The sequence below is a fragment of the Acinonyx jubatus genome, chromosome B1 (genome assembly GCF_027475565.1).
Source record: "Acinonyx jubatus isolate Ajub_Pintada_27869175 chromosome B1, VMU_Ajub_asm_v1.0, whole genome shotgun sequence".
NCBI classification, from domain to species: Eukaryota; Metazoa; Chordata; class Mammalia; order Carnivora; family Felidae; genus Acinonyx; species Acinonyx jubatus.
The window spans coordinates 34344385-34361759 of NC_069382.1; the positions used below are offsets into that span (position 1 = coordinate 34344385).

A 17375-nucleotide genomic window follows, 5' to 3' on the forward strand; every position below is an offset into this window, starting at 1 on the left:
CTCCCTGCATAGCAGGTCACACTGGCCTGCAGCCACAACACCCGGGGCTGTGATCTCATCAAGCTCCAGGAAGCCAAACAGGGTCAGGCTTGGCTAGTCCCTGAGCGGGAGACCTCCCAAGCAAAACACAGGTGTTGCTGGTGATTCAGCAGGCTGAACCCCTCCCTGCACAAGTCTAGCTCTTGTCAGGTGTTGGATGATTCTGTGAGCTCCTATCAGTACCTGGGCAGAAGGGGGCGTGGTGCAGGCAGCGGGTGCTAGACGCTCTTTCCTTGCGCCACGTGTTACACGTGTCGACACCACCGTTCTTAAGAATCAGGGCGAACATGCTTCCTCCCTCCCCAACCCCTGCCCACTTCCTAAGGTTGGTCAGCCATCAACCTAAATTCTCGCAGCTGTTTCAAACAGATAAGGGATGGAAGAGGAAAAGGCAGCCCCCGAGGGGCTCAGGAACCAACTGGCCCCCACCCCGAACAGCTGGGGTCTGTGGCTGCCACCAGGCTCTGGGTCTCAGCCCTCAGGATGGTCCCTTCTGGTTTGGGAACGGGTGAAGATGAAAGGGGTCCGTGAAATGAGGGCGGTCATTAGGCTGTTTTATGAGTACACAGATGTTCATTACACCCCAACCCCATCATTAGAGGCTGTGGCAGGAGAGAGCTTGGGGCCCCTTCTTTATTGCAGTAGAAACCGAGGGGTTTCTCCCCTAGAAGGGACCTCTGCTTCTGCTTCTCAGCCAGGGGTCCTGCCCAGGAGAAGGTCAGTAGCCTCCATTCCAGTCCTAACTCACTCCCTCTCCTACTCCTCCCTCAACTCAAGGAGGTGATACGGGCCCTGAAAGAGCCCACGCCCAGTAGCTAGAGTCTGGAAATAGGGGCCTCTCCATCCCAGTGCACAGTTCTCCCGCCCCTCCCCCCGCCAAGCACCACTATCAGGTGGGGAGTCTTTCTGCTTCTTCCAGGAAGCCCTCCCTGCCCTCTGTAAATCCTCTTGCTAGCATGCATCACATCTGTAACTACCCCTTCATTGTGTTACTGTCAGACTGTAAACCACCCGCACACCTGCACCGCAGTTGGCACCTAGCACAACAGTAAATGTGGACTTCATTGATATCAGCCAGGAGCCAGGGCAGGTGACCTGGCAGAGAAAGAGGGATTCTCTGTGACCCCCATCCTTCCCCCTCTGCCTTTTCCCACAGTGCGAAGGATCTGAGAAACCGGCTGCTTTCTTGAGGCCACAGTCGGCAAGTAACATAAACAAACCATCTGCCGTTGTCTAGACAGTGCCCCCACTTACCTCCCAAATGTAACCCCTTTGCACAAATCCCACTGAGCACCTGCTTGCATCTTTCCTTGCAGGCTGCCCCCTTCCTGTAGGGGAGCACCCAGAGAGAGAGTGGCGGGGCCAAACCCACTCCTGCAGGGGTCAGCCCTTCATGCATGACAGGACTGCAGGCTGGGAGGCTTGCCCCTCTTCCCCATTAGGGCTGCAAGCGCAGTGGTAATAGGCTGGAGCCCACCCTGCTGGTGCAGGCCATGGAGGCTGAATGGAGCGTGGCCAGACCCCACAGAGAGGAGGCAGATTAATCAGCTGTCATTTGCGTTCATTAAAGACCCCTTGCTTGTGCACTGCAGCCTTAGATGCCAGGGCAATTGACTGCTCACAATAAAAAGTTCTGGGGAGAAGTTTGTCTCGGCTCCCTGTGGCCTAACCTTGGGATCAGCCTGGCATCCTAGAATCGCAGACTCCTGGGGTGGAAGGCCTCTGAGGTCCAGCCACATGGTTCAGGGATAGGCAGACTGAGCCCCAGATCCAGAAGCTTGGGGAGTCAGCAGCTGTGGAGGCCCCTTGACCCTCTTTGGGATTCTTCCCTGTTGTCACCCCATCCCCTTTCCTCCCATCTCCTCATGGCCCTGGGCACTGTCACCTGGAACTGCTGGGCCCTCCTCAAGCTTGTGCAAAGACTCATTTCAACACACTTGGAGACTGATGACAATCCCCATAGGGCAGGAAGCCAAGCACGGCAACTGCCCCAAGCCTAGCTCTCCACCTGCCTTCCCATCAGCCCACGGGGCTCAGCTGAGAGGCCCCCCAATAGATGACCACCCCTAAAGGGACAGCCTAGTGACCCGGGCTCCGCTGGCCTTGCCAGAGAGGGCTGTAGATCTCCTTTCTCTTCCCCAGGGTTATGTCAGTCCCCAAGCATTCCAGAGGCAGAGCAACTGTGAGGCCAGGGTGTTTACAGAGTTCAGTCTCGGTTGTTTTTGCATCGTAATTGCCAAGCTCCCCAGATTGGCATTTGCCTGCCGGGCACTGTAAAAGGTGACACAACAGAATGAGAGAGCAAGCCCCAGTCCTGGCAGACCTCCAGCAGGTCACATTCACATTTCCCTTGGCCCAGAAAAAGGAGCCTGGCCTGACACAGACAGGCAGGGGTGCAAAGGCCCACCACACAGGCCCTGGCATGGCCAACGAATGAGAGGGCAGACTGGCAGCTTGCCAGGGATGACGGCTTTACTTGGGCATCTCAGAGGGGGGAAACCTGAGGAAGTCACTTAGTGGCAGGCCTCCTACTAGGACCAGGGCCCTAAAGCAGACCCTGACCCACACACCTGGGGAGCCTCATGCAACCCCCCTGTGGTCTACAGGCTACAAGGAAAAACAATGCTCTCTTGCCTCTTCCTTCCCGGGAGGTCCCTGAACACCTGGGGAATAAACGTTCCCCAAAGAGGGTCAGGAGTGAGGAGCATGATCAGGGAGAAAGGAGCTACCATGGGCGTGTCAAACAGCCCCTGCTAGTGCCCATCAAACTGCACCCAGGTCCCCCACGCAGGTCCTCCACCAGCAGGAGGGACTGCCCTGCCCAACGCCAGAAACTCAAATGTCCAGAACAGCAAGTGACACTGAGAGTCACTGATCTGGGGCTGTTTCTGCAACTCCAGGTGGGGGTGCTGGAGAGAGGATGTGCCTGGTGTCTTCTCAGTCCTGGCCAAGCCCCAACGCCTCCAGTCCACCCATCTCCTCTGACCGCCCAGGAGTCTGACCAGTCCAAATAGTCAGACTTGAGAGCTGGGGCCACTTCAGGACCAGTCCGTGCTGCCGGGGAAGGGTGATTCCAAAGGTTCCGAAGCCTGAAGGAGACCAGTCAGGGACAAGAGCTGGGCTCGTTCCCACCATTGCTGCCACCAGTCCAGAGACCCCAGGGAAAGTGGGCAGAAAGGTCTGAGAGCAGGACTCTGAGGCAGCGCTTCTCAGACTTTAATGTACGTATGAATCACTGCAGGTTCTTGTTAAAAGGAAGATTCTGATTCACGTGTGTCCAGGGTGGCGTCCGAGATTCTGCATTTCTGACAAATTCCCGGGTGATGCTGCTGCTGTTCTGAGTAGTGAAGGGCTAGGGCAGCAAGGCCAAGTTCACTGTCAGCCCCTGTGGAAAGAGCAAGATGTGATTTGAATGAGACTTAGCATTTCTATTTATTGTCACACTTTCTAATGAGTACAGGGTTTCACAGAACCACCAGGTCTTGCCAGCATCTTTTCTTGCTCAGCATCCTGATCCCCAAGCTTTTTTTTCCAGAAAGTCTGTCCGTCCCTCCCTCCCTTCTTTCTTTCTTTCCTTCCTTTCTTCCTTCCGTCCTTCCCTCCTCACTCCTTTCTTCTTTCTTCTTTTTCATAAGGTCTTACCAGTCCTGGGCCCTCTGGCAAGGAAGGAGAGAGGAGGCCCAAAATTATGGATTATGCTTTATCTTCCCACTAGAACTGAGTTTGGAAGCCTAAAGTAGGGCAGAGGAGGAAGAGAAAGCAGAGAACAGAGCCCAGGGGCCTGACTCGCACCACTGCTACCTGCCTTCCCCCAGGAGGCCACAGAGGGCCCATGACTGCTGGGCGCCCCCCTCTACACTCCATGCCCGCAGCCCCCCAGCCCCATTGCCTGCTTCTCTAGGACTACCAGCTTCTCTTAGGCGGCACGTGGAGAGGGAAGAATGGCCCAGAGGCAGCTGGCAGTTTCCTGAGACAGGGTTGGGAGTGGTGAGAAACCTCTCAGGCAAAAAGAGAGGAGATAGGACTAGTGGAATGAGGAGCCAGTGCAGAAGCTGAACCAGGTGCTCTGAGAAGCCTCCCGGCAATTGTGAAGGTGGTCCCCACCCCACAGAACCCAGGGGAGCCCCCATCCAGCTCTCGCAGCCACCCCGGAGTGGTCCAAACACCAGTGCCCCCAATCATCCATAAGCCCTGGGGTACCCTCTCCAGGCCAGGTGGGCACTAGGGGACTGCTGGGCCCCCTCTGGTCCAGCTGCCCCTGGGAAGCAAAGGTCTGACCTGGGGTCCTCGTCTCAGGTTATTGGCCCTCGCCAGTGTCTCCTGTCCTCCTTCCTGGGGTGCAGCCACCATAGATAGGCGCCAGGCCTGAGGATGTAGCTTGCTCCCTCCGGAGGGTGCAGTTTCCCAAGCCCTGTTTATTTGGGGGATTAACTACCCCCATTTCCCAACTGTTCTGCCTCTATACGGCACGGAGAGGCGAGTGGACCACCCTGCAGCTCGATGCTGGAGTGCTGGGAGGGGCAGGGTTGGTGCTCCCCGCTCTGCTGACCACCTCTCCTACTAGGGCTCCCCTTCCTTCCTACCTCCCCACCCCATCGGCCCTCACAGGGCAGCACAACAGCTCTGTTCTTACTCACAAACAACAATCCTAATCAGCCATCTCTTTGTCCTGGTCTCCTGCCAGGGGCCTGGAGATTCCCACACCCGCTTGTCCGAATCCTGCAGTCCAGGCTTTAGCCTCAACACCGGCCCCTTCCAAACGCCCCATCACCCTGGTCTTCCCATCATACTCAGCCCCTGACATCCTGACATGCCCACCAGTGCCAGGTGGCCTAGGAGAGGGAGTGTGTGTGTGTGTGTGTGTGTGTGTGTGTGTACTTTGTGAGTATGTGTGTGTGACTATGTACATGTATATTGTATGTGTACATGTACATGACTGTGCATCTGTAGGACTGTGAATATGCATTTGTGAGTGTGCTGTATGTGTGAATATGTGAGTATATATGTCAGTGTGTGAGTACATGTATGTATGAGCACATATTTTATGAGCATATCGTATTTGTGAGTGTGTATATGTGAGATGCGTGAGTGTGCATGTAAGCATGCACGTGTGTGCATGACTGTGAACATGTGTTTATGTCAGCGTGTGTGTGAGAGTGTATGTGCATAAGTGCACAAGTGCAGAGAGCTGCACAGCAACCTGCATGTGTGAGCATGTGAGTGTATGTGTATGAGTATGCATGTGTGTGAGCATGTGTATGTGACTGTGGACATGTGTGAGTGTGGGTGCATGTGTGTGGGTGCATGTGCATAAGGAAGCATGACAGCCGTATGTGTGTGAATGTGTGTGTGTGAGCATGTTGTGTTTATATGCGAGCGTATGTGTGGCTGTGAACATGTATCTATGTGAGTGTGTGAGGGTATGTGGGAGCACATGTACCTAAGTATGTGAGTGAGGGTCGTGTGCGAACATGTATATGTGAGCATGCATGTGGGGGGCTATGAGTGTGTGAACACATGTATGCGTGAGTGTGTGTGTGAGCAAGTGTGAGTCACTGTTCTTCCCTTCTCTCTCACCCTGCCCCCCCCACCTCCCTGCCAAGACCCAGCCTGCGAATGACCTTCAGACTTCATCTTCTGTCCCTGCTCCCATGAAGGAACCCAGCCCCTCCTCAGCTCCTGAGGCTCCTGGGCTCCTGTCTCAGCCCCTGCCACTCCCCTTCCTCCCCACCAGTTTTGGAAAAGTCTTGCCACTGTTTTGCTTCCCTTGCTCCCATCGCCCAGCAGTTTCTGGCCAAGTTTCCACCTGACAGCAGAGCCCCAGAAGCCTCCTGCCTCCCTCATCCAGGATCCTCCGTCTGCCCCATGAGGGGACTCCCATTGGAGCCCTTCCTTCCCGACAGCTCTCCCTCCTGTCCTTCGTTTTCTCTGTCTGCGTGTGTGTGTGTGTGTGTGTGTGTGTGCGCGCGTGTGTGTGTGTCTGTGGGGGGGGGGGGGAAGAGAAAGGAGCGAGAAGTGAAAGAAAGAAGGAAGCCGGGCTCAGATGGTGTCATTAAGAGATATTAATGCCCCTCATCAAGGCATATTAATAAACATTATGTGTCATGCGCTCCACACACCCCGGGTGAGTGCAGACCCAGCGGGACGGGCCCACGGTCACAGCCGAGCAACCTCTGAGCCCACGGCAGAGCCATCAGCCTCATGAGACCAACCCTGCCAGGAGACTTCTCAGGACTGCCACAGCAAGAGGGAGCTGGCAGGATGGGTTCCCGTCCCCTCCCACCCCCTGCCGCCCCACCCCACCCCTAGTGGGCAGCCCCGGGGAAGGGGGACCATGATGACCCTTACACTGGGTCAGCACTGGGAGACCTGAGAATATTCCACTTCCTAATTTCATCTTTACAACAGCTCTGTGGGAGACCAGGGCAGATATCATTATCATTGCCACTTCATAGGTACGGAAACTGAGACACTGAGAAAGTAAGCGTCTTGCTCACAGTCATGTAGCTAATTGGTAATGACATTGGACTGAAGCCCAGGTTGCCCTTTCGGATGGCTGTGTTAACGACTCAGTCACTAATGCGGTGGGGCTGCTTTTAACTGAATGGCACCACTCCCCTAGTTCCTGCCGCTGCCAAAAATCAGACCACGAAGCACAACTCCTTCAGCAGAGCAGGTGGCCTCTGTCCTCCAAGTGGTGGGTCTCCTGAGGGTCACTGCTCCTTAGCAGGAAATGTCCAGGAAGATGGGGACCAGAGGGAGCTAACCTGTGTAAAGACACTGGCGGAGTGCCTGCGCATTGTAAGCACCCGGCAAGAGGTGTTTCCCCTTTCTTTATGTGGTGACCACGACCACATAAATATTAAATTGTTGGCTCCTGAGGAGGTTTGAGCAGGCGGAAGGCCAAATGGCCCATTCGTTTTGTTTGTTTTTTAGCATTGCAGTCTGGTGCTATAGCAGGGTGCAAAACTGGTTATTCACTGTGACAACCACAGTGGTGTTTAAAATTACATAAGGTAGTCTCTGTGTGTGTTTAAGAAGATAAGAACTAGTGTTTAATAAGATCACTAACCAAAATAGTTAAGATGAGAGGAGTTGGGGAACTAAAACTATAAGTTTCAAGAAATCAGGGAAATATGCTTACAAAGAATAGCCAATTCTCTACACGCTTCCAGATAGTGGAGGCATTCCAGAGACCTGTTGTTGATTCTGAAAGCCTCGGTTTTTGTTCCATGTATCTAGAAATGGCCATCTTCAGTCTAAACTGACATCGATGCATAATAATTATATTTAGCTACCGACTCATGATATTGCTTTCAAACTATCTAATATGTCTTGTCTGTTTCTAAGTGGAGTAGGTTCAATAAGAACCCGTGATCTTTATTCCATTTTCCTTCCCATTCCCCCTCTCTAACCCTGCTCCAGAGCTGCATCCAGAGAATCGGTGATCTGTGGTAGGCAAGGGGCAAAGAGGAGCGGATCTGCCTTCTCCTGAGGTCTAAACCAGTCTCTGAGCTTCAGAGACTGAAAGAGGTTCAGGAGTTTCCTCCACAAGAGGTCAGAGGGGAGTCCAGCCAGTGCAGGCCCCAAAAGGACCAGAGGCTCAAACCTGGTACCCATGTGACAAGAAGCTTTGGGACCCCAATGCAAGGAAGGGAGCCATGGTGTTCTCAGAACAGTTATCTCTATACAGAATGATCTGGGGGATTCTTTTCCTTTCTAGAATTTTTTTTTCTTTTTTGTGTTTTAAAACTTTTCTACAATGAGCATGTGGTACTTTAATGATCTGAAACAAAACTATCATTTGTAAAAGAGAGGTGTTTGCGTTTGGAGTCCCAGACTCACCTGTTCTGAATGAGGCCACAGTGGTGGAGTTCAGCCCCATGCAGCTCTGACCTGCCACGTGGGTAGTGCTCCAAAGCCCGGCCCCATCCAGACACTTTCTTGACCAGAGACAGCTCCACTGGCCCACTCTGATGACTCTCCTGGGTACACGATTGCTAAGCATATGGAAGAAGTCTTGCCTAGGGGCTGTAGACCCAAAGTGTAGGTTGCTGGTGGTTTTGATCCTCAGGAGCATTGCCTGCCATTCAAACCTAACCCCAGTTTACATTTCCAGCCTTATCTTGAGCTTCTTCCAGACCCACCTGCCCTTTTCACGTCTTGTTTGCATATTTATACATTCTTAATATAGTTCCCTCAAATTAAGCTGCCCCTCCCCTATCTGTCCACTGGAAAACTAAAAAACCCCTACACGTCCTTCAAGGCCCAGAGAGAGTACAGCCTCCTTTCAATGGATTTTCCTAATCACTACCCCCAGACAGTTACAACTTCCTTTCTCTGTGCTCCTCCAGCACTCCTCACAGACTTCAATTATTTAGGCCTATAATAGAGTTATTTCTTCGTTGGTTTACCTACCTCACTAGACCACGAGTTCCTCAATACCGTAAAATGGGTCTCATTCATATTTCTGTCTCCAGCACAGGGCTTCTCATTCATTGACTCATTTATCTACCCATCTCCCCAGCCATCATTCCTCAGGGCCAACTCCATGCTAGATAATATCACATACACACAGGTGCGAGACACTGTGACTTATTTGGAAACCACATGCACTTCCACATAGCCTGGAACAAAGGGCCTGAACCAAAGGGCCTGGACAGCCTGTACTTTTTAAGCCACAGACAACCTTGACCTTGGCCTTGGGAAATCTTGCCTCTTAACCCAGTGTCATGAAGAACGCTGAACCCCTGGGAAAGGCTCCTCTCTCTCATCTGGGTAACCACTTACTCCAAGAAGCAGATAATAACCCCTCAGCCACACCCCACCGCTCCCCATTTTGGCATCTGGATACCCAAGGAGGTAACTGACTCCAGATCTGAAGCCAAACTAGGAGTCAAAACCCAGGGGTCTGTTGCGAGTCAGTGCCAGGATACCAAGTCTGCAGGCTACCCACTGGCACATTATCTAAAGACTGTTCACCACTCAGCCCCACTGCCCATGAAGGTGCCAGGAAGAGGACTATCAGGGTTTTGATGTTGACACTTCTTGAGGGAAACTGAGTACACAAAATAATTGGCCATCCTACACCCTGGAGTCTAGAAGCACTCAGCCCCCAAGAGGGCTCAGGTGAGTGACTCCTTCTCACTACTTCCCACAGACTCCATTTCACCTCCCTCAGCGGCCAGCCCTCCTTTCCCTGGCCTCAGGGCAAAAAAGCAGGCCACAGGATTAATTGATCACAGCCTCTCCCCTGAAGCAGGCACCGGTCTTCAGGGCTGGGTCCTCTCCAGGCTGGTGTTAGGTGGCAGCCACAGCCCCTGGAGACCTCAGAGCCCGGGAGCTGTCAGTGCCTTTTACTTACCCCTTCTTAATTGCAGAATACACAGATTGCTGGGTAGCACTTTCCAGTCCTGTGCCTTTTCCTGGATCCTTTGCCACTAGGCAGCTTGCAGGCAGCTGTGCAAAACAGCAAAGGAACTTTCTCATTTGGTGCCCGTGTCAGAGAGCCTGGAACTCTGTTTCCACTTTCCCTTTTTTCTTTCTTCCCCCGCCGCACCCCAAGTACTGTTTCGTTCATTTCTCCCTTCAGTCTCCCTTATCCCCACAACATCTTTCTGTAACTCACCTTTCAAGTTCAGGACTCTTCTGACAGCGCCACCCACCCTGTGATCAAAAAGTGAAAGTTACCACTCTGACTGAGGTTTGCAGCCAGGCAGGAGAAGTGATTGAATCTTCCTGTCTAGATTGGAAGAAGTGGGTGAAGCGATTAAATCATCTCCCGCAGACTCTAGGAAATGTGCTGCTGACCCTCTACCCCAGGGGTCAGCAGGCACCAGTCCCTGGGCCTCCACAAATGCCCCGGTGGGCGGACAGTTGCCTGTAGGTAATTGAAGGGGAATGAGGAAACCGGGCTGGCCTCCATGCTGGGGGCCCCACCCACCAGACCTCACAACCCGAATCTGGCCACCAGTCTCAAGAAGCCTTTACCTAAGGCTTCTCCAGGCTGGGGAAGGGGTGCCTCTGGACCCTTGATTCTCAGGAAATGTCACTCTCTGGTGTCCCCATGGACAAGAAACAAAAGATAGAAGTGACTTTCATCTAGTTGGCGCATCTGTTTGTGGTACTCGAAGGGCTTAATATATCCGGGACCTCTGGGACCTGGCCCGGAAGGGCAGAAGGATCCAGGTCCAGACAATAGCAGTGTGGTCCCGTCAGAAGATATGGGACAGAGTCAGGAGTAGAGGCTTCTAGTCTTGGCATCAAGGCCAGCTACCCATGACACCTTAGACAAAGCCTTCATTCATCTCTCTGCTCCTTCCACAAACGTCTGTTGGACTTACTATTTTAGCGTGGGTTCCCCCAAAGCAGAGCCTGAGACAAGGAGTCTAGTGCAAGTAGTGTATTTTCAAAGGGACACAAGGAAGCACCAGCAAAGGGGAGGGTAAGAGAGCAAAAGGAAGGCACTCAGTCAAGGTTCATGAGCAAACAAGTTCCACTATGGGTACCTGGAGCCAGTGTTGAAATATGCTGCTCCATCATTCCCCCCAAGAGGTGAGGAACTGCAGGATTTGTGCCTCATTTTCTAGCAGCCATTGGTTAGGAGCTGTTGTCAGAGGATATTAACACCCCCCACCCGCCAGCATGTCTGCCCTATTGTGCAGGTGATAAAGCAGGCTCTGGAGGCCAGAGGTGACGCTGTGACTCTCTGACTCTTGGTCACATTTCACCTTCTCTTAAGCATCTCATATGCCAGCTCCCAACTAATGTCTATAAGCCCAGAAATTCCTCCAGAGCGTCCATAGAGTCAAGCTTCTTCTCTGCATTTAGAATAATTTGTGCCTCTTCCTACACCAAGCAGTTGTGCACATACCCTACATGCACACACATGCACACATGCACACATTCACACATGCAGGTGCACACATATTGGGGACCAACTTCTAAGAAAAAGAGGAGACTGTTCTTATATCCCGGGCATTTAAGGGTCCTACTGAGCAATCTTCCACCTCCACCTCTCCTCCCCTTGCCAGAGGATGCTAATAAGGAAAAGAGTTGCCTCCCTAAGGTCATCTAGTCTCTAACACTTAGAAGGGCCCTGGGCATCCTCCTAAACACACTGCCCTAACACCTCAGGTGTTCCTGTCCTGATACCCTGAGAAAGCCATCTTGGGCTTTTCGGTGTTCTTGAGGATCAGAAACCCAACAATTTCTATGCTGTTTGTAATTTCTATAATTATTTCCTTTTTTTAACCTTAGCATTTAGACAAGCTCCTTTTGAAAATGTCAATCTGTCTTAGCTATAGTAAGGGAAAGGAGGTTTTGTCTGGGATGGGCCCGTCTTAAAGAGGAGCAGCATACCTGGGGGAGGGGGAAGGCCAGGCAGGAGGGGTCCAGGTGAGGAGGCCAGGTGTTGGGGAGCTCTCAGAAGCCCCTTCCCCACTGCAGACTCTCTTTCCAAAGCTCTTGTCTGCTCAGACTTGACAGGTGTGGGATCTGTTCCTTAAATGCTAGGTTCATTGCCCACCCTCAGGCTCAGTCCTGTCTCCCTAGGAAGTGCTTAGACCCATAGATTCCCACTGCCCACCCCAGCCCCCCACCCTTGAAATATCCCAGAATCTCATCCATCCCCAGGGATTTCCAGCTTTCTAAGGTCATCTCAGGCTAGTTGTGGTACTCTAATCCATGAAGACATTTCGGAAGAGCTCATGGTTTCATATGGGGTTGGAGGGCGGGGCAGGCAACTATTTAACCATTTCCGCTGTGGCCCCAGTCCTCCACGTGATAGCTGTGTATTTTAATAATAGTCTTCCTAAAACAGTGCCTCCTGGGGAAGTGATAGGGTCATCATGACGTTGTAGGAAAAGCATAAGATGTCACTGTGGGTCAAAAGACACAAGATCTTGAGCTAGTGGGTCTCAAAGGTCCGAGGGTCTAAGGCGCCTTCCTCCTGGAATATTCTGAGATTCTCCCACTCACTGCTCTGTGGCTCTGGACAAGCAGTTTGAGCTCCTTGGAGTCTCAACTTTCTCACCCTTTGAATTTGGTTTCCTAAGGCTCCTACCACGTGTTGATTATATGGTAGAAATTTTGCCCACCCCCAGGACAGACCAATGGGGGAAGGCTTATACCCAAAGGAAGCCTGGCCCATCCTCAACCCAACTTGAGTACTTACCAGCCACACTGACCACATGCTCTGCAGGGGCGCCTCTACAGCCTGGCGCTTCCTTAGAGCCTTCCTGCCCTTCCTTCTAAGGACCGGTGCCTGTCTGTATAACAAGCTCCAGAGAGACCCTGAAAACTCTGAAGCCATCAGTGCCCTCTGCTCGCGCTCCCCCAGCAGCAGCCTCAGCTGAGCTCTCCGCCAGGGGAGGCAGGCAGGAAGGACTGCTGGCTTTACTCAATGAATCGGCGGGTGTGCGGGTGTGCGTGTGTCTGTGCCAAGCTGGCCCCAGTTGATGAGAAAAGACTCCCTGGAGTGAAAGGGAGGGGTAGGAGAGCCTTTCCACCCTGATCAGGGCCACAGATCAGACTTTCCATGCTGCTCTGCACAAACTCCCTGACCTTACAGGCCCCAGCCCCCACCCTCACCCCTCCCTGCACTCACACAGAGGAGAGAGGCCTGTTTATCACTCTGGGTGGGACCCAAGCCTGTGGGGAATTGAAAAGAAACAGCCAGCTTAGGTTGCTATTGTTTTGTTTAAACAAACCGCTGGCTGGGCTGACTTGGAGAGGAGTGAGGGGGAGGCTGGGAGCACAGAGCAGGCTGGGCTGGGCCGCTCTGGGCTTAGTCCCCATCTCTCAGTCGCCCTAGAGCCGCCAGAGAGCTATTTCGGGAGAGTGGGTGCTAAGGCTTGGGCCCTCACGTCCTCTCCTGGGAGAGATGGGAATCAGGGGAGGGGCCTCCGTTCCCCAACCCCTTCCCTCTACCCTGGCGTCCCCTGGCTTCTCAACCCCTGGCCACACCTGGGCCCCCTGCCAGCCCTGGGAAAGACTGCCCGATACTGGGGGAGTCGGGGACCGTGCAGAAAGCCAGCCAAGGCAGAGCTGGCCACGCACGGCCCTGCTGTCCCAGGGACTAAATTTGAAGGCTGCCTGGACGCTCTGGAGCAGACAAGACTGCACGAGGGAGCTGGAAGGGTGCCAAAGGACAGAGATCTCACCTGCCCAGGGTGAGGAAAACCAAGTTGGGAAGGGGGCCCAAGGTGGAGGGACCCATTCTTCTGCCGTCCTCTGCCCTTTCTCCCAACCAGGGACGAGTCTGGGGGAGGGGATGTTCTGGCAAAGGAGGCCCAAAGTGAGAACGGTTGGTGGACAAGCTACAGCCCAAAGGGGAAGAGATCAGGGGGATTCAAGAAGACGGGGGTGGGGCTCTGACTTTGTAGAAGGTAACCCGCACGAGGAGCTGGGTCACCCAACTGACCCCAAGAGTCTCCACAGAGAAATGAGAGATCTCTTAGCTCTGTGCTCCCAAACCCTCATCCTGAGCACCTCTGTGAGGGGAAGGAGCAGAGGCTGCCTCAGGAGGGCTTGGTGGAAAGACAGCCAGGGCACAGTTAGGTGTTGGCAGAACCAGTGAAGAGCCATGCTAATCACCATCATTAAGGCTATAAAACCCCACACCTAGGGGCCCCGAGCTGTGGCACAGACCCAGGGGCCCTGCTCCAGTCCCTTTCATCTGAGCATCTCCCAGTCCTGCACAAACAATAATTAGCACCCGCCCCCGGGATCGCCTCATTATCCCACAGACGCGGAGCAGAGGGGAAAAGGGAGGGGAAGGAAGAAGAGGGAAACTGAGGCCAAAGAATCTGCCCAGAGGTTGTGGGCTGAGTCCCATCAAGAACTTGCCTCAGAATCAGCGGTCCAACCTCCTCCTGCCCTCCCTGCCCTTCTGGTTACTCAGAAGCCACTGGCCTAATATTCTGAAGGCCCCAAAGAGAACCTGAGAGGATGGGCTGGCTTAGCAAGGCTGTGAGGATTGCCAGCCCCTGCCTTAGATCTGACCAGACCCCACAGGCAGAGAGTCGTGTCCTATGCCCAGTCTAGGGGCGCAGATGATGGGAGTGCCCTTCCAGAAGTGTCCTCTCATGTTCAGGGGGTCCGTCCCTCACCCCCAGGCCACCCTCAGCGATGCCTGTGTCTGTCCTCTCTCCCTGGACCCCCTGAGGCGCCATTCCAAACCCTATAGCCGGTTCTGGCAACGCATCCCAGGAGCAGCCATACATGTTCCTACTCCTCCATCGTACTCCCTCAGGGAGAGAAAGAAGTCAGCAAAACCTACTTGGACTGAAGTGTGCTGGTATGGCCTTCCGCTGCCCCAGGAGTCTCTCACACCTGTGTCTGTCTCTCATTTCAGGGTGTTGATATGAAGAAAGGGAAGATTCAGGGCCAGGAGCTGTCAGGTGAGTATGACCCTCAAACACCCCTTGCCCCAGCCAGGGCAACGGTGATGACCACCAGAACCATAATGAAGCAACTCAATGTTGAGACTTCGCAGTGTGCAAGTGCCGGCCCAGGAGCTTACTTGTATGCTCTAATGTCATGGTCACAACTGTGCTTTGAGACCCCTGCCACCAGTATGTCTGTTTTAAAGAGAATGAAACCGAGGCACAGACCCACCTGTCCCATGTCTCATGACAAGTAAGGGGTGGGGCCAGCGTGAAAGGCAAGGGTCTTCAGGAGAGTGACTGGCAGAGATTGGTGGGTCCCTCTCTTCCCTCTGCCTGCCTTCCTGTGTTCCCCTCTACCCAGTCCCATGTGATCTCCTTGCATGGGGCTCTGTAGACCCCCCGGAAAGGGCTGAGCAAAAAGATAAATGAGCCTCATAGTTCTGTGAGGCAACGCAAGCCAGATAGGCCTGGCTTCAAATCCCAGCTCCACCGTTTACTGTCCACCTGACTTTACCTCTCAGAGCCTCAGTCTCCTCATCCAGAAAATGGCGACAACACCCATCTTACCAAGTTGTGGTGAGGGCCAAGGGGATATCACAAGGGAAAGCACTTAGTCAGGGCCTGGCACCAAGAAGTGGCTCGCCATGTGTATCCCTTCCCTTCCTCCTCATAATCTCTCGCCTCTACTCTTGGAGGGGGGATTCTTCAGGAAAGCCCTGGTGAGGGGGGTTCAGTCTGCCATCTCTCCTGAGGATAAATTCCCAGTTGCACTGAACCAGTGAGTTCCAACCACAGCCTTATGCACACAGACGCACGGACACCAGTCTTTGGCAGCGTGGCACACACCCACACTTCAGTGAGCTTGGCACCCAGCAACCCCTGGCCTTGCTCAAAGCTGACCCGGCCGCATCTGCCCTCCACACACCATGCACGTGAAGGACACACGCCGGCACCCACCTATGCTCAGCAGCCTTTCTCAGCGTTGGCAGTGTTTGTGAAAAAAAAATAATGACCCACATCTGCACACACACTGACGGAGGCCCTCCAAAACAGCCTCAGCGAACAAGCACACTCTCCCAGCACTCGCACCTGCCCCAGCACAGACCCCGTCATACAAACTCACAGGGCTCCTGGCACACCCTGTGCTGTGCTCACTCTGAACACACGCACGCGTGCACACACGCACACGACACACGCGTGTATCAGATCTGCAACCAAAAACTCAGGGAGAGATGAATAGTCAGGAATTCCCCTAGCTGCAAGCATGCTGGAGGCCCCAGTGGCCGGAAGTGCACCATGAGGAACAATTCCAACAGCTCCAAATGGCGAGTCCCTCTTGTCTAATGACCAGGAGAGGGAGGTGACCATAAAGAACCAAGCTCCCTCCCACCAGCATCCTCGCTGCAAACACTCCATCCCCACCCACCCCCAGGAAGATTCTTGGCTCTTTAGAAAGGGAGATGAGGCGAAGGGGAGGAGGCAGAGGCACACGGTTTGGCAGGAGGCCCCACTGGAACCAACCGCAAAAGTCTGGCCCATAAAACCCCTGCATAGACTTGGGGAAAGAATGAGAGATGTCCCCGCCCCACTACCCCCCTACCTTAGAAAAAGATCTGCCTCCTGCACCAAGGGCAAAGGGGAGGGAGATGGGCCTTCTCCTCCGGAAGAGCCTGAGTGGGCTCCCAGTGCCCCGAGCACCCAGATCCTACACTTCCATGATCAAACCTTTGAACCGAGTCCCACCCACCCCCGTAACCACTTCCAGATCCTCCGGATCCAGCCAAGAAATTGGCTTCTTTGGGAATTGAGTTCATAAGGAAATGCTGAAAAAATAAATAAAAATCCGCTGCCAAACACTCTCACAGAGGAAGATGGGTTTCTCTTGAGGCAGGAAATCCATCAGGATAGACTAAAACAGCAAAGGGATAACACCAACACCCACCAGCCAAGTAAGGCCCAGGAATCCCACCAGTGCCCAAGACCTTCAAGCAGCTCACACCTCCTCCTCCTCCTCCCACCACCACCCAAAATAAGGTGTTTCCTAAAGGAAACTACTGAAGGTGAGATCCTGCGAAAGATAAATCCTAGTAGTTTGCAGTGGGGTAAGCCCCCGGCTGGGACCCCAGGAAGGTCAGTGGGGACCATGGAAGGCATAAAGAATTATCTTGAGGGAAAAGAGTCAGGGGGCTCTGGGCTCTGTGGGGTGTGGGGCCCATCCTCTGTCCTTCTTCTGCCCCTAGCCTACCAGCCTCCCTCCCCACCAGCACAAAGTGGCTTCCACCGCTACCAGTTCTTCGTCTATCTTCAGGAAGGACAGAACATCTCTCTCCATTCCAAAGAAAACAAAACTCGAGGTAAGGCCTCCCCATCTGTCAAAGCCAGTGTAAATTCTGGGGTGGAAGTGGATGCTTTGTGCATTAATGGGGAAGCTGGGACCTTGACTCCTTACCCATGAGATTTGGAGGCCGGAGTCAAAGGGTAGTGTTTCTTGAAAGTAGACTGGAATGAGTGTCCTAAAGATTTTCACATCAGATGTGTTCTCCCCTCATAAGTAAGTCCCACAGATCACGATGGTGGCTTTAGCTGGCCCGGAGCCAGGTAGAGAACCATTTCCCCCATTCAGCCTTGAATGGCATGTGCAGGCAGCTACCCCACAGCACTCCTGCAAGTAATTGTACGCTCTAATTGAGTCTGATCTGGGCAAGAGGGCCCTGGAATGCCACCCTGCCAGTCTGTCTTCGTTGGTCATTAATTGTTCTGTCTGCCCAGTATTGCCACAGTGGTGGGGCAAAAACTTCCCAGCCATAACCCTTCCACTAGCTTCTCTGAGCAGCCCTTCTGGCCTCCTGGAGAGGATCCACTCCCCGTAGCCTCCTGATGGCTAACTGAAGGTGGCCTTGGTCCCCCTCCAACCAAAGCTGGGGAGCAGGAAGGAAGACTCATGGA

General features: G+C 53.5%; 1 protein-coding gene and 1 long non-coding RNA gene across 6 annotated transcripts in view; one reads left to right on the forward strand and one right to left on the reverse strand.

Moving 5' to 3' along the window:
• PEBP4 (phosphatidylethanolamine binding protein 4) overlaps positions 1 to 17375 on the forward strand; it is a 214477-nt gene that overhangs the window by 186629 nt on the left and 10473 nt on the right. For all 5 annotated transcript variants that reach the window (XM_015079248.3, XM_053216434.1, XM_053216432.1 and 2 more), the window contains 2 exons: positions 14396 to 14441; positions 16670 to 16783. In XM_015079248.3, the coding sequence (XP_014934734.2) occupies positions 14396 to 14441; positions 16670 to 16783 (160 nt within the window). The remainder of the gene's footprint in view (positions 1 to 14395; positions 14442 to 16669; positions 16784 to 17375) is intronic.
• LOC106981118 (uncharacterized) overlaps positions 327 to 17375 on the reverse strand; it is an 82748-nt gene continuing 65699 nt past the window's right edge. The window contains exons 5-7 of the long non-coding RNA XR_008295958.1: positions 9668 to 9705; positions 9404 to 9498; positions 327 to 3424 (exon numbers count right to left, since the gene is read on the reverse strand). This is a non-coding gene — a long non-coding RNA (uncharacterized LOC106981118). The remainder of the gene's footprint in view (positions 3425 to 9403; positions 9499 to 9667; positions 9706 to 17375) is intronic.